The sequence below is a fragment of the Somniosus microcephalus genome, chromosome 1 (assembly GCF_052327205.1).
Source record: "Somniosus microcephalus isolate GS21.2 chromosome 1, FLI_Smic_1.0, whole genome shotgun sequence".
NCBI classification, from domain to species: Eukaryota; Metazoa; Chordata; class Chondrichthyes; order Squaliformes; family Somniosidae; genus Somniosus; species Somniosus microcephalus.
Window position 1 is genome coordinate 4,026,807 of NC_140987.1, and position 17,691 is coordinate 4,044,497.

General features: G+C 50.1%; 1 protein-coding gene across 1 annotated transcript in view; it reads left to right on the forward strand.

Annotated features, from left to right (window-relative positions):
- Window positions 1–17,691, forward strand: part of LOC147123896 (sperm flagella and cilia-associated protein 2-like) — a 536,137-nt gene that overhangs the window by 348,374 nt on the left and 170,072 nt on the right. Inside the window, exon 23 of the mRNA XM_086002564.1 lies at window positions 11,765–11,906. Coding sequence (XP_085858690.1) covers window positions 11,765–11,906 — 142 coding nt within the window. The remainder of the gene's footprint in view (window positions 1–11,764; window positions 11,907–17,691) is intronic.

Below are 17,691 nucleotides of genomic sequence, written 5' to 3' on the forward strand. Positions count from 1 at the left end.
CAGGAACCCTCACCCCGATATACAGGAACCCTCACCCCGATATACAGGAACCCTCACCCCGATATACAGGAACCCGCACCCCGATATACAGGAACCCTCACCCCGATACACAGGAACCCTCACCCCGATATACAGGAACCCTCACCCCGATATACAGGAACCCTCACCCCGATATACAGGAACCCCGATATACAAGAACCTTCACCCCGATATACAGGAACCCTCACCCCGATATACAGGAAACCTCACCCCGATATACAGGAACCCTCACCCCGATATACAGGAACCCTCACCCCGATATACAGGAACCCTCACCCCGATATACAGCAACCCTCACCCCGATATACAGGAACCCTCACCCCGATATACAGGAACCCTCACCCCGATATACAGGAACCCTCACCCCGATATACAGGAACCCTCACCCCGATATACAGGAACCCTCACCCCGATATACAGGAACCCACACCCCGATATACAGGAACCCTCACCCCGATATACAGGAATCGACACCCTGATATACAGGAAGCCTCACCACGATATACAGGAACCCCGATATACAGGAACGCTCATCCCGATATACAGGAACCCACAACCCGATAAACAGGAACCCACACCCCGATATACAGGAATCGACACCCTGATATACAGGAAGCCTCACCCCGATATACAGGAACCCACACCCCGATATACAGGAACCCTCACCCCGATATACAGGAACCCTCACCCCGATATACAGGAACCCTCACCCCGATATACAGGAACCCTCACCCCGGTATACAGGAACCCTCACCCCGATATACAGGAACCCTCACCCCGATATACAGGAACGCTCATCCCGATATACAGGAACCCACACCCCGATATACAGGAACCCTGACCCCGATATACAGGAACCCTCGCCCCGATATACAGGAACCCACACCCCGATATAAAGGAACCCTGACCCCGATATACAGGAACCCTCACCCCGATATACAGGAACCCTCACCCCGATATACAGGAACCCTGACCCCGATATACAGGAACCCACACCCCGATATACAGGAACCCACACCCCGATATACAGGAACCCTCACCCCGATACACAGGAACCCTCACCCCGATATACAGGAACCCTCACCCCGATATACAGGAACCCCGATATACAAGAACCTTCACCCCGATATACAGGAACCCTCACCCCGATATACAGGAAACCTCACCCCGATATACAGGAACCCTCACCCCGATATACAGGAACCCTCACCCCGATATACAGGAACCCTCACCCCGATATACAGGAACCCTCACCCCGATATACAGCAACCCTCACCCCGATATACAGGAACCCTCACCCCGATATACAGGAACCCTCACCCCGATATACAGGAACCCTCACCCCGATATACAGGAACCCTCACCCCGATATACAGGAACCCTCACCCCGATATACAGGAACCCACACCCCGATATACAGGAACCCTCACCCCGATATACAGGAATCGACACCCTGATATACAGGAAGCCTCACCACGATATACAGGAACCCCGATATACAGGAACGCTCATCCCGATATACAGGAACCCACAACCCGATAAACAGGAACCCACACCCCGATATACAGGAATCGACACCCTGATATACAGGAAGCCTCACCCCGATATACAGGAACCCACACCCCGATATACAGGAACCCTCACCCCGATATACAGGAACCCTCACCCCGATATACAGGAACCCTCACCCCGATATACAGGAACCCTCACCCCGGTATACAGGAACCCTCACCCCGATATACAGGAACCCTCACCCCGATATACAGGAACCCTCACCCCGATATACAGGAACCCTCACCCCGATATACAGGAACCCTCACCCCGGTATACAAGAACCCTCACCCCGATATAAAGGAACCCTGACCCCGATATACAGGAACCCTCACCCCGATATACAGGAACCCTCACCCCGATATACAGGAACCCACACCCCGATATAAAGGAACCCTGACCCCGATATACAGGAACCCTCACCCCGATATACAGGAACCCTCACCCCGATATACAGGAACCCTGACCCCGATATACAGGAACCCTCACCCCGATATACAGGAACCCTCACCCCGATATACAGGAACCCCGATATACATGAACCCTCACCCCGATATACAAGAACCCTCACCCCGATATCCAGGAACCCTCACCCCGATATACAGGAACCCTCACCCCGAAAACAGGAACCCACACCCTGATATACAGGAACCCTCACCCCGATATACAGGAACCCTCACCCCGATATACAGGAACCCTCACCCCGATATACAGGAACCCTCACCCCGATATACAGGAACCCTCACTCCGATATACAGGAACCCTCACCCCGATATACAGGAACCCTCACCCCGATATACAGGAACCTACTCCCCGATATACAGCAACCCTCACCCCGATATACAGGAACCCTCACCCCGATATACAGGAACCCACACCCCGATATACAGGAACCCTCACCCCGATATACAGGAACCCGCACCCTGATATACAGGAACCCTCACCCCGATATACAGGAACCCTCACACCGATATACAGGAACCCTCACCCCGATATACAGGAACCCTCACCCCGATATACAGGAACCCCGATATACATGAACCCTCACCCCGATATACAAGAACCCTCACCCCGATATCCAGGAACCCTCACCCCGATATACAGGAAACCTCACCCCGATATACAGGAACCCTCACCCCGATATACAGGAACCCACACCCCGATATACAGGAACTCTCACCCCAATATACAGGAACCCTCACCCCGATATACAGGAAACCTCACCCTGATATACAGGAACCCTCACCCCGATATACAGGAACCCGCACCCCGATATACAGGAACCCTCACCCCAATATACAGGAACCCTCACCCCGATATACAGGAACCCTCACTCCGATATACAGGAACCCTCACCCCGATATACAGGAACCCTCACCCCGATATACAGGAACCCTCACCCCGATATACAGGAACCCACACCCCGATATACAGGAACACTCACCCCGATATACAGGAACCCTCACCCCGATATACAGGAACCCTCACCCCGATATACAGGAACCCTCACCCCGATATACAGGAACCCTCACCCCGATATACAGGAACACTCACCCCGATATACAGGAACCCTCACCCCGATATACAGGAACCCTCACCCCGATATACAGGAACCCTCACCCCGATATACAGGAACCCTCACCCCGATATACAGGAACCCACACCCCGATATACAGGAACCCTCACCCCGATATACAGGAACCCACACCCCGATATACAGGAACCCTCACCCCGATATACAGGGCAAATATATAAGGGCAAGGCTGGATGGCATCTATTTTAATGCAAGGAGTCTTGCGAATAAGGTGGTTGAACTGAAGGTGTTGATAAACACATGGGAGTATGATATTGTTGCTATCACGGAGACATGGTTGAGGGAAGGGCAAGACTGGCAGCTCAATATTCCGGGGTACAGAATCTTCAGGCGAGACAGAGGGGGAGGTATAAGAGGAGGGGGTGTCGCAATATTAATTAAGGAGTCAATTACTGCAGTAAGGAGGGATGATATATTAGCAGGGTCCTCTAATGAGGCCATATGGGTGGAGCTTAAAAACAAAAAGGGGGCAAGCACTTTGCTGGGAGTGTACTATAGGCCTCCAAACAGTCAGGGGGAGATAGAGGAACAGATATGTAGGCAAATCTCAGAGAAATGTGCAAATAATAGGGTAATAATAATGGGGGATTTCAACTTCCCCAATATTAACTGGGATAGTCAGAGTGTGAAAGGCTCAGAGGGTGTAGAATTCTTAAAGTGCATCCAGGAGAGCTTTTTGAGCCAGCATGTAGAAAGTCCTACAAGAGAGGGGGCGGTACTGGACCTAATTCTAGGGAATGTGGCCGGCCAAGTGGAAAAAGTGCTAGTAGGTGAGCACTTTGGTGATAGTGACCATAATATGGTAAGATTTAAGGTGGCCATGGAAAAGGACAGGGATGGGCCGGAAATAAAAGTTCTAAATTGGGGGAAGGCCGATTTTAATAGGATAAGGCAGGATCTGGCCAAAATGGACTGGGATCAGCTACTTGTAGGAAAATCCGCATCGGAGCAATGGGAGGCTTTCAGAAGGGAGATTGAGATCATACAATGGCAACATGTTCCCGTAAAGGTCAAGGGTGGTTCCAAAAACCACAGGGAACCTTGGATGTCAGGGGATATACGAGAATGGATTAGGAAAAAAAGGAGGGCTTTTGGTAGATACAAAAGGCTAAAGACGGAGGAAGCCCTAGAGGAGTACAAAAAGTGCAGGGGGATACTTAAAAAAGAAATTAGGAGATCAAGGAGGGGCCATGAAATAACACTGGCAAGCAAAATAAAGGAAAATCCGAAGATGTTTTATAAGTATATTAAGGGTAAGAGGATAACTAGGGAAAAAATAGGGCCCATTAGGGACAAAAGTGGCGCTCTGTGTGTGGAGCCGGAAGATGTAGGAGGGGTTCTAAATGAATTTTTTGCATCTGTTTTCACTATGGAGAAGGACGATGTAGACATAGAAATAGGGCGGGGGGACTGTGATATGCTCGAACATATTAACATCGAGAGGGAGGAGGTATTGGCGGTTTTAGCTGGCCTAAAAATGGATAAATCCCCAGGCCCGGATGAAATGTATCCCAGGCTGCTGTGTGAGGCAAAGGAAGAGATTGCGGGGGCTCTAACACACATATTCAGAACCTCTCTGGCCACAGGGGATGTGCCAGAGGACTGGAGAACCGCTAATGTAGTACCATTATTCAAGAAGGGAAGTAGGGAAAAACCGGGGAACTACAGGCCAGTGAGCCTAACATCAGTGGTAGGAAAATTATTGGAAAAAATCCTGAGGGACAAAATTTGTCTCCACTTGGAGAGGCAAGGATTAATCAGGGATAGTCAACATGGCTTTGTCAAGGGAAGATCATGCCTGACTAATTTGATTGAATTTTTTGAGGGGGTGACTAGGTGTGTGGATGAGGGTAACGCAGTGGATGTGGTATACATGGATTTCAGTAAGGCCTTCGATAAAGTCCCGCACAGGAGACTGGTCAAGAAGGTAAGAGCCCATGGAATCCAGGGTGCCTTGGCACATTGGATACAAAACTGGCTTAGTGACAGAAGGCAGAGGGTGATGGTCGAAGGTTGTTTTTGTGACTGGAAGCCTGTGGCCAGTGGGGTACCACAGGGATCGGTGCTGGGTCCCTTGCTGTTTGTGGTCTACATTAATGACTTGGATATGAATGTAAAGGGTATGATCAGTAAGTTCGCGGATGATACAAAAATTGGTAGGGTGGTGAATAGCGAGGAGGGTAGCCTCAGTCTGCAGGACGATATAGATGGGTTGGTCAGATGGGCGGAACAGTGGCAAATGGAATTTAACCCGGAAAAGTGCGAGGTGATGCACTTTGGGGGGACTAACAAGGCAAAGGAATACACAATGAATGGAAAGACCCTAGGCAAGACGGAGGGTCAGAGGGATCTGGGTGTGCAAGTACACAGATCCCTGAAGGCGGCGGAACAGGTGGATAAGGTGGTAAAAAAGGCATATGGGATACTTGCCTTCATTAGCCGAGGCATTGAATATAAGAGCAAGGAGGTTATGATGGAGCTGTATAAAACACTGGTTAGGCCACAGCTGGAATACTGTGCAGTTCTGGTCGCCTCACTACAGGAAGGATGTGATCGCGTTAGAGAGGGTGCAGAGGAGGTTCACCAGGATGTTACCAGGGCTGGAGCGCTTCAGCTATGAAGAGAGACTGGGCAGATTGGGTTTGTTTTCCTTGGAGCTGAGGAGGCTGAGGGGGGACATGATTGAGGTGTACAAAATTATGAGGGGCATAGATAGGATGGATGCTGAGGAGCTTTTTCCCTTAGTAGAGGGGTCAATAACTAGGGGGCATAGATTCAAGGTAAAGGGCGGGAGGTTTAGAGGGGATTTGAGAAAGAACTTTTTCACCCAGAGGGTGGTTGGAGTCTGGAACTCACTGCCTGAAAGGGTTGTGGAGGCAGAAACCCTCACAACATTTAAAAAGCATTTGGATGTGCACTTGAAATGCCATAGCATACAAGGCTACGGGCCAAATGCTGGAATATGGGATTAGATTAGACAGGGCTTGATGGCCGGCGCGGACACGATGGGCCGAAGGGCCTCTATCCGTGCTGTATTACTCTATGACTCTATGACTCTAACCCTCACCCCGATATACAGGAACCCTCACCCCGATATACAGGAACCCACACCCCGATGTACAGGAACCCTCACCCCGATATACAGGAACCCCGATATACAGGAACCCTCACCCCGATATAGAGGAACCCTCACCCCGATATACAGGAACCCGCACCCCGATATACAGGAACCCTCACCCCGATATACAGGAACCCTCACCCCGATATACAGGAACCCTCACCCCGATATACAGGATCCCTCACCCCGATATACAGGAACCCTCACCCCGATATCCAGGAACCCACACCCCGATATACAGGAACCCACACCCCGATATACAGGAACCCTCACCCCGATATACAGGAACCCTCACCCCGATATACAGGAACCCTCACCCCGATATACAGGAACCCTCACCCAGATATACAGGAACCCTCACCCCGATATACAGGAACCCTCATCCCGATATACAGGAACCCTCACCCAGATATACAGGAACCCTCACCCCGATATACAGGAACCCTCACCCCGATATACAGGAACCCTCACCCCGATATACAGGAACCCTCACCCCGATATACAGGAACCCTCACCCCGATATACAGGAACCGACACCCCGATATAGAGGAACCCTCACCCCGATATACAGGAACCCTCACCCCGATATAGAGGAACCCTCACCCCGATATACAGGAACCCTCACCCCGATGTACAGGAACCCTCACCCCGATATACAGGAACCCACACCCCGATATACAGGAACCCTCACCCCGATATACAGGAACCCTCACCCCGATATACAGGAACCCTCACCCCGATATAGAGGAACCCTCACCCCGATATACAGGAACCCTCACCCCGATATAGAGGAACCCTCACCCCGATATACAGGAACCCTCACCCCGATGTACAGGAACCCTCACCCCGATATACAGGAACCCACACCCCGATATACAGGAACCCTCACCCCGATATACAGGAACCCTCACCCCGATATACAGGAACTCTCACCCCGATATACAGGAACCCTCACCCCGATATACAGGAACCCTCACCCCGATATACAGGAACCCCGATATACAGGAACCCTCACCCCGATATACAGGAACCCTCACCCCGATATACAGGAACCTACACCCCGATATACAGGAACCCTCACCCCGATATACAGGAACCCCGATATACAGGAACCCTCACCCCGATATACAGGAACCAACACCCCGATATACAGGAACCTACTCCCCGATATACAGGAACCCTCACCCCGATATACAGGAACCCTCACCCCGATATACAGGAACCCTCACCCCGATATACAGGAACCCCGATATACAGGAACCCTCACCCGGATATACAGGAACCCTCACCCCGATATACAGGAACCCTCACCCCGATATACAGGAACCCTCACCCCGATATACAGGAACCCCGATATACAGGAACCCTCACCCGGATATACAGGACCCTCACCCCGATATACAGGAACCCTCACCCCGATATACAGGAACCCTCACCCCGATATACAGGAACCCTCACCCCGATATACAGGAACCCTCACCCCGATATACAGGAACCCTCACCCCGATATACAGGAACCCCGATATACAGGAACCCTCACCCGGATATACAGGACCCTCACCCCGATATACAGGAACCCTCACCCCGATATACAGGAACCCTCACCCCGATATACAGGAACCCTCACCCCGATATACAGGAACCCCGATATACAGGAACCCTCACCCGGATATACAGGACCCTCACCCCGATATACAGGAACCCTCACCCCGATATACAGGAACCCTCACCCCGATATACAGGAACTCTCACCCCGATATACAGGAACCCTCACCCCGATATACAGGAACCCTCACCCCGATATACAGGAACCCCGATATACAGGAACCCTCACCCCGATATACAGGAACCCTCACCCCGATATACAGGAACCCTCACCCCGATATACAGGAACCCTCACCCCGATATACAGGAACCCTCACCCCGATATACAGGAACCCTCACCCCGATATACAGGAACCCCGATATACAGGAACCCTCACCCGGATATACAGGACCCTCACCCCGATGTACAGGAACCCTCACCCCGATATACAGGAACCCACACCCCGATATACAGGAACCCTCACCCCGATATACAGGAACCCTCACCCCGATATACAGGAACTCTCACCCCGATATACAGGAACCCTCACCCCGATATACAGGAACCCTCACCCCGATATACAGGAACCCCGATATACAGGAACCCTCACCCCGATATACAGGAACCCTCACCCCGATATACAGGAACCCTCACCCCGATATACAGGAACCCACACCCCGATATACAGGAACCCTCACCCCGATATACAGGAACCCTTACCCCGATATACAGGAACCCTCACCCCGATATACAGGAACCGACACCCCGATATACAGGAACCCACACCCCGATATACAGGAACCCTCACCCCGATATACAGGAACCCACACCCCGATATACAGGAACCCTCACCCTGATATACAGGAACCCTCACCCCGATATACAGGAACCGACACCCCGATATACAGGAACCCACACCCCGATATACAGGAACCCTCACCCCGATATACAGGAACCCACACCCCGATATACAGGAACCCTCACCCCGATATACAGGAACCCTCACCCCGATATACAGGAACCCTCACCCCGATATACAGGAACCCACACCCCGATATACAGGAACCCTCACCCCGATATACAGGAACCCTTACCCCGATATACAGGAACCCTCATCCCGATATACAGGAACCCCGATATACAGGAACCCTCACCCCGATATACAGGACCCTCACCCCGATATACAGGAACCCTCACCCCGATATACAGGAACCCTCACCCCGATATACAGGAACCCACACCCCGATACAAAGGGTCAGGCAACAAAGTATACAAGGACTGACACTGTCTACTACTGAGAAATCTGAATGCAACCAAAAACTCCCATTCCTACTGGGAGAGGAGAGAAGCTGTGTAACACTGGCGGCACACTATGTTACAGCTTGCCATGAACAGAGGGACAACCAGTAAACTAAGAAAAGAATATATATAAACAATGCGAATGTATATTTATACACTCAGGGATATACCTGTTTATACACTGTATGAATAGAACTGCGTTTATGTGCTCAACCATAAATGTATTTTGATGCTTTGGCAACATAAGATGTAACTTATCATGCCAATAAAGCGATTTGAATTGTGAATTGTGAGAAGTACAGGGACTGGAGTGGAGGCATATATATGATTTGGCACCGTGCCACAGAAAAGCGTGCAGTCCCACCAGGAGTGAATCCCTTTTACCTGATGTCTTGTGTACATGTACAGGATCTGAATGTGAGACACACACAGGCTGTACAGGATATGAATCTGAGACTCACACAGGCCGTACAGGAGCCAACACTGTGACTCACATGGGTCGTACAGGAGCCGACATTGACACACACATGGGTCATACAGGAGCCAACAGTGAGACACACACGGGTCGTACAGGAGCCAACACTGAGACACACACGGGCCGTACAGGAGCCAACACTGAGACACACACGGGTCGTACAGGAGCCGACATTGACACACACATGGGTCATACAGGAGCCAACACTGAGACACACACGGGTCGTACAGGAGCCAACACTGAGACACACATGGGTCATACAGGAGCCGACACTGAGACTCACACGGGCCGTACAGGAGCTGTCACTGAGACACCCACGGGCCGTACAGGAGCCGACACTGAGACTCACACGGGCCGTACAGGAGCTGTCACTGAGACACCCACGGGCCGTACAGGAGCCGACACTGAGACTCACACGGGCCGTACAGGAGCCGACACTGAGACACCCACGGGTCGTACAGGAGCTGTCACTGAGACACCCACGGGCCGTACAGGAGCCGACACTGAGACTCACACGGGCCGTACAGGAGCCGACACTGAGACACCCACGGGTCGTACAGGAGCTGTCACTGAGACACCCACGGGCCGTACAGGAGCCGACACTGAGACACACACGGGCCGTACAGGAGCTGTCACTGAGACACCCACGGGCCGTACAGGAGCCGACACTGAGACTCACACGGGCCGTACAGGAGCCGACACTGAGACACCCACGGGTCGTACAGGAGCTGTCACTGAGACACCCACGGGCCGTACAGGAGCCGACACTGAGACACACACGGGCCGTACAGGAGCCGACACTGAGACACACACAGCCCGTACAGGAGCCGACACTGAGACACACACGGGCCGTACAGGAGCCGACACTGAGACACACACGGATTGTACAGGAGCTGTCACTGAGACACACACGGGTCGTACAGGAACCGACACTGAGACACACACAGGTCGTACAGGAGCTGACACTGAGACACACACGGGCCGTACAGGAGCCGTCACTGAGACACACACGGGCCGTACAGGAGCCGACACTGAGACACACACGGGCCGTACAGGAGCCGACACTGAGACACACACGGGCCGTACAGGAGCCGACACTGAGACACACACGGGCCGTACAGGAGCCGACACTGAGACACACACGGGCCGTACAGGAGCCGACACTGAGACACACACGGGCCGTACAGGAGCCGACACTGAGACACACACGGGCCGTACAGGAGCAGACACTGAGACACACACGGGCCGTACAGGAGCTGTCACTGAGACACCCACGGGCCGTACAGGAGCCGACACTGAGACACACACGGGCCGTACAGGAGCCGACACTGAGACACACACAGGTCGTACAGGAGCCGACACTGAGACACACACGGGCCGTACAGGAGCCGACACTGAGACACACACGGGCCGTACAGGAGCTGTCACTGAGACACACACGGGCCGTACAGGAGCCGACACTGAGACACACACGGGCCGTACAGGAGCTGTCACTGAGACACACACGGGTCGTACAGGAGCCGACACTGAGACACACACGGGCCGTACAGGAGCTGTCACTGAGACACACACGGGCCGTACAGGAGCCGACACTGAGACACACACGGGCCGTACAGGAGCTGTCACTGAGACACACACGGGCCGTACAGGAGCCGACACTGAGACACACACAGGCCGTACAGGAGCAGACACTGAGACACACACGGGCCGTACAGGAGCAGACACTGAGACACACACGGGCCGTACAGGAGCAGACACTGAGACACACACGGGCCGTACAGGAGCCGACACTGAGACACACACGGGCCGTACAGGAGCCGACACTGAGACACACACGGGCCGTACAGGAGCCGACACTGAGACACACACGGGCCGTACAGGAGCTGTCACTGAGACACACACGGGTCGTACAGGAGCTGACACTGAGACACACACGGGTCGTACAGGAGCTGACACTGAGACACACACGGGCCGTACAGGAGCTGTCACTGAGACACACACGGGCCGTACAGGAGCAGACACTGAGACACATTGCTTCCCTGAATGAGAGTGGTTGATGCTGTGGCTCACAGTATGATGGTCACTGTTGTATTTCATCTTCAGAGAAGATTTTCAGGAGTATTTGGAAAGCCGTCCCGACCACAAGCAGGAGTTTGTGTCCCAGTGGCAGGCTGACTACAATTCCATTCCTGAAGACCTGCGGAAAGATGACGATATGAAAGCAGAGCTGCTGCTGCGACTTTATGTAAGTGTGAGATCCTCTCTCCCCTGGGGCTGTGTGTAATTGTGAGATCCTCTCTCCCCTGGGGCTGTGTGTAATTGTGAGATCCTCTCTCCCCTGGGGCTGTGTGTAATTGTGAGATCCTCTCTCCCCTGGGGCTGTGTGTAATTGTGAGATCCTCTCTCCCCTGGGGCTGTGTGTAATTGTGAGCTCCTCTCTCCCCTGGGGCTGTGTGTAATTGTGAGATCCTCTCTCCCCTGGGGCTGTGTGTAATTGTGAGATCCTCTCTCCCCTGGGGCTGTGTGTAATTGTGAGATCCTCTCTCCCCTGGGGCTGTGTGTAATTGTGAGATCCTCTCTCCCCTGGGGCTGTGTGTAATTGTGAGATCCTCTCTCCCCTGGGGCTGTGTGTAAGGTTTTATGAAGGGGAAGTCATGTTTGACAAATTTGCTCGAATTCTTTGAGGACGTAACATATAGGGTGGATAAAGGGGAACCAGTGGATGTAGTGTATTTAGACTTCCAAAAGGCATTTGACAAGGTTCCACACCAAAGATTACTGATCAAAATAAGAAATCACGGGATTGGGGGTAATATTCTGGCATGGGTGGAAGATTGGCTATCTAACAGAAAACAAAGAGTTGGGATAAATGGTTCGTTCTCGGGCTGGCAATCAGTAACTAGTGGTGTTCCGCAGGGGTCAGTGCTGGGACCCCAACTCTTTACAATCTATATTAACGATTTGGAGGAAGGGACCGAGTGCAACATATCCAAGTTTGCCGACGATACAAAGATGGGAGGGAAAGCAGCGAGTGAGGAGGACATAAAAAACCTGCAAAAGGACATAGACAGGCTAAGTGAGTGGGCAGAGATTTGGCAGATGGAATATAATATTGGAAAGTGTGAGGTTATGCACTTTGGCAGAAAAAATCAAAGAGCAAGTTATTATCTAAATGGAGAGAAACTGCAAAGTGCTACAGTACAAAGGGATCTGGGGGTCCTGGTGCATGAAACACAAAAAGTTAGTATGCATGTGCAGCAGGTGATCAGGAAGGCCAATGGAATCTTGGCTTTTATTGCAAGGGGGATGGAGTATAAAAACAGGGAAGTCTTGCTGCAGTTACTCCCTGTGGGGACAGGAGCACGGACTGCAGGGAGGATGAGCAACCTGGCCACAGCACCGTGGAACGGGAGGCCATTCAAGAGGGGGGAGTAAATAGAAATGTTGTAGTGGTAGGGGATAGTATTGTTAGGGGGATAGATAGAGTTCTCTGCAGCCAAGAGCGAGAGTCCCGAAGGCTGTGTTGCCTACCCGGTGCCAGGGTTAAGGACATCTCCTCTGGGCTGGAAAGAAACTTGCAGTGGGAGGGGGTGGATCCAGTTGTCGTGGTCCATGTTGGTACAAACGACGTAGATAGGACTAGGAAGCCGGTTCTGTTAAAGGAGTATGAGCAGCTAGGGGTCAAATTAAAAAACAGAACCTCAAGGGTAATAATCGGATTATTACCTGAGCCACGAGCGAATTTGGCTAGGACAAATAAAATTAGAGAGTTAAATGCGTGGCTCAAAGACTGGTGTGGGAGAAATGGGTTTTGCTTCCTGGGACACTGGCACCAGTACTGGGGCAGGAGGGAGCTGTTCCGTTGGGACGGGCTTCACTTGGCCAGTGCTGGGGCTAGAGTCCTGGCGGATCATATAACTAGGGCTGTAGAGAGGGCTTTAAACTAACTAGTGGGGGGGAGGTTCCTAGAGAGCAAATAATAAAAATGACAACAGAGAAGGTCATAGACTTAGGTAGCAGTGGGGAAATTAAAAACCAGAGCGTGTCAGGAAGGGGCAGAAGGTATGGAGTAAAAGGTAAAGTAATAAAAAGGGCAAAAGCAGGAACTAAGTGTCACAAAACATATTTGAAAGTTCTCTATCTGAATGCACGTAGCATTCGTAACAAAATAGATGAGTTAATGGCACAAATAACGACATATGGGTATGATCTTGTGGCCATTACAGAAACATGGCTGCAGGGTGACAATGCCTGGGAATTAAACATACCAGGTTATTTAACGATCAGGAAGGACAGGCAGGAAGGAAGGGGAGGTGGGGTGGCTATGTTAATAAAGGAAGGAATCACTGTAATACAGAGAAATGATATTGGGTCAAAAGATCAGGATAATGAAACAGTTTGGGTGGAGATAAGGAATAATAAGGGGAAAAAAACACTAGTGGGCGTAGTCTATAGGCCTCCGAACAGTTGCAACTCTGTTGGACGGAGTATCAATCAGGAAGTAGTTGAGGCTTGTAATAAGGGAACATCTATAATTATGGGGGATTTTAACTATCATATTAATTGGACAAATCAAATTGGGCAGGGCTGCCTTGAGGACGAGTTCATTGAGTGTATTAGGGATGGGTTTCTTGAGCAGTATGTAACTGAACCAACCAGGGGGCAAGCAACCTTAGATCTGGTCCTGTGTAACGAGACAGGATTAATTAAAAATGTCCTAGTAAAGGATCCCCTTGGAATGAGTGACCATAACATGGTTGAATTCCATATTCAATTAGAGGGTGAGAAGGTTGGATCTCAAACAAGCGTGCTAAGCTTGAATAAAGGAGACTATGAAGGTATGAGAGCGGAATTGAGTAGAGTGGATTGGGAAAATAGATTAAAGGGTAAGACGATACATGATCAATGGTGTACATTCAAGGAGTTATTTTACAACTTCCAAAAAAAAAATATTCCACTGAGAAGAAAAGGGTGTAAAAGAAAAGACAGCCATCCGTGGCTAAGTAAAGAAATTAAGGATAGTATTCGACTAAAAACAAGGGCATATAAGGTAGCCAAATCTAGTGGGAGGATAGAGGATTGGGAAAACTTTAAAAGACAGCAAAAAATAACAAAAAGATTGATTAAGAAAGGAAAGATAGATTATGAAAGTAAATTAGCAAAACATATAAAAACAGATAGTAAGAGTTTTTATAGTTATATAAAAAGAAAAAGGGTGGCTAAAGTAAATGTTGGTCCCTTAGAGGATGAGACCGGGAAATTAATGGTGGGAAATATGGAGATGGCAAAAACACTGAATGAATATTTTGTATCAGTCTTTACAGTAGAGGACACTAAGAATATCCCAAACTGGACAAACAGGGGGCTATAGGGGGGGAGGAGCTAAACACGATCAAAATCACTAAGGAAGTGGTACTCGGTAAAATAATGGGACTCAAGGCGGATAAATCACCTGGACCTGATGGCTTACATCCTAGGGTCTTGAGGGAAGTGGCGGTAGGGATTGTGGATGCATTAGTAATAATTTTCCAAAACTCCCTGGACTCAGCAAAGGTCCCGGCAGACTGGAAAACTGCTAATGTAACACCCTTATTTAAAAAGGGCAGTAGACAGAAGGCTGGAAACTATAGACCGGTTAGCCTAACATCTGTGGTAGGTAAAATTTTGGAGTCCATTATTAAGGAGACAGTAACAGGACATTTGGATAATCATAATTTAATAGGACAAAGTCAGCATGCTTTTATGAAGGGGAAGTCATGTTTGACAAATTTGCTTGAGTTTTTTGAGGAAGTAACATATAGGGTGGATAAAGGGGAACCAGTGGACATAGTGAATTTAGACTTCCAAAAGGCATTTGACAAGGTGCCACACAAAAGATTATTGCTTAAGATAATAAATCACGGGATTGGGGGTAATATTCTGGCATGGATAGAGGATTGGCTATCTAACAGAAGACAGAGAGTTGGGATAAATGGTTCATTCTCAGACTGGCAATCAGTAACTAGTGGTGTTCCGCAGGGGTCAGTGCTGGGTCCCCAACTCTTTACAATCTATATTAACGATTTGGAGGAGGGGACCGAGTGTAACATATCAAAGTTTGCAGATGATACTAAGATGGGAGGGAAAGTAGTGAGTGAGGAGGACATAAAAAACCTGCAAGGGGACATAGACAGGCTAAGTAAGTGGGCAGAGATTTGGCAGATGGAATACAATACTGGAAAGTGTGAGGTTATGCAATTTGGCAGGAAAAATCGTAGAGCAAGTTATTATCTTAATGGCAAGAAACTGGAAAGTACTGAAGTACAAAGGGATCTGGGGGTCCTGGTGCACGAAACTCAAAAGGTTAGTATGCAGGTGCAGCAAGTGATTAAGAAGGCCAATGGAATGTTGGCTTTCATTGCTAGGGGGATAGAATATAAAAATAGGGAGGTATTGCTTCAGTTGTACAAGGTATTGGTGAGACCGCACCTGGAATACTGCATACAGTTTTGGTGTCCATACTTAAGAAAAGACATACTTGCTCTCGAGTCAGTACAAAGAAGGTTCACTCGGTTAATCCCGGGGATGAGGGGATGGACATATGAGGAGAGGTTGAGTAGATTGGGACTCTACTCATTGGAGTTCAGAAGAATGAGAGGCGATCTTATTGAAACATATAAGATTGTGAAGGGGTTGGATCGGGTGGATGCGGGGAGGATGTTCCCGATGATGGGTGAAACTAGAACTAGGGGGCACAGTCTTAGAATAAGGGGCTGCTCTTTCAAAACTGAGATGAGGAGGAACTACTTCACTCAGAGGGTGGTAGGTCCATGGAATATGCTGCCCCAAAAAGCTGTAGAAGCTACATCATTACATAAATTTAAAACAGAAATAGACAGTTTCCTAGAAGTAAAGGGAATTAAGGGTTACGGGGAGCGGGCAGGAATTTGGACATGAGTCTAGGTTCGGATCGGTCATGGCCCTGTGGGTAGCGGAGCGGGCCCAGGGGCCGTGTAGCCTGATCCTGCTCCTATTTCGTGTGTCTAATTCTGTTAGATTCAGGAGGTGGTTCTGTGATAGTGGATTGGCGGTTAGGATCAGATCAGCCATGATCTTATTGAATGGCGGAGCAGGCTCGAGGGGCCGATTGGCCTACTCCTGCTCCTATTTCTTATGTTCTCTCTCCCCGGGGCTGTGTGTAAGTGTGAGCTCCTCTCTCTCTCCCCGGGGCTGTGTGTAAGTGTGAGCTCCTCTCCCCCCGGGCCAGTGAGCCTAACATCAGTGGTAGGGAAATTATCGGAAAAAATTCTGTGGGACAGAATTAGTCTCCACTTGGAGAGGCAAGGATTAATCAAGGATAGTCAGCTTTGTCAGGGGGAGATCACGTCTAACCAATTTGATTGAATTTTTCGAGGGGGTGACTAGGTGTGTGGATGAGGGTAGTGCAGTTGATGTAGCCTACATGGACTTCAGTAAGCCTTTTGACAAAGTCCCACATGGGAGATTGGTCAAGCAGGTAAGGGCCCATGGGATCCAGGGCAATTTGACACATTGGATCCAAAATTGACTTAGTGGCATGAGGTGATGGTCGAAGGTTGTTTTTGTGACTGGAACCTGTGTCCAGTGGTGTACCGCAAGGATCGGTGCTGGGTCCTTTACTGTTTGTAGTGTACATCAATGATTTAGATATGAATGTAAGAGGTATGATCAGTCAGTTCGCAGATGACACAAAAATTGGTGGAGCGGTAAATAGCGAGGATGGAAGCCTCAGGCTACAGGACGGTATAGATGGGTTGGTCAGATGGGCAGAACAGTGGCAAATGGAATTTAACCCTGAAAAGTGTGTGGTGATGTATTTTGGGATCACTAACAAGGCAAGGGAATACACAATGAATGGTAGGACCCTAGGTAAGACAGCGGATCAGAGGACCTTGGTGTGAATGTACATAGATCCCTGAAGGCAGCAGAACAGGTGGATAAGGTGGTTAAAAAGGCATATGGGATACTTGCCTTCATTAGCCAACGCATAGAATATAAGAGCAGGGAGGTTA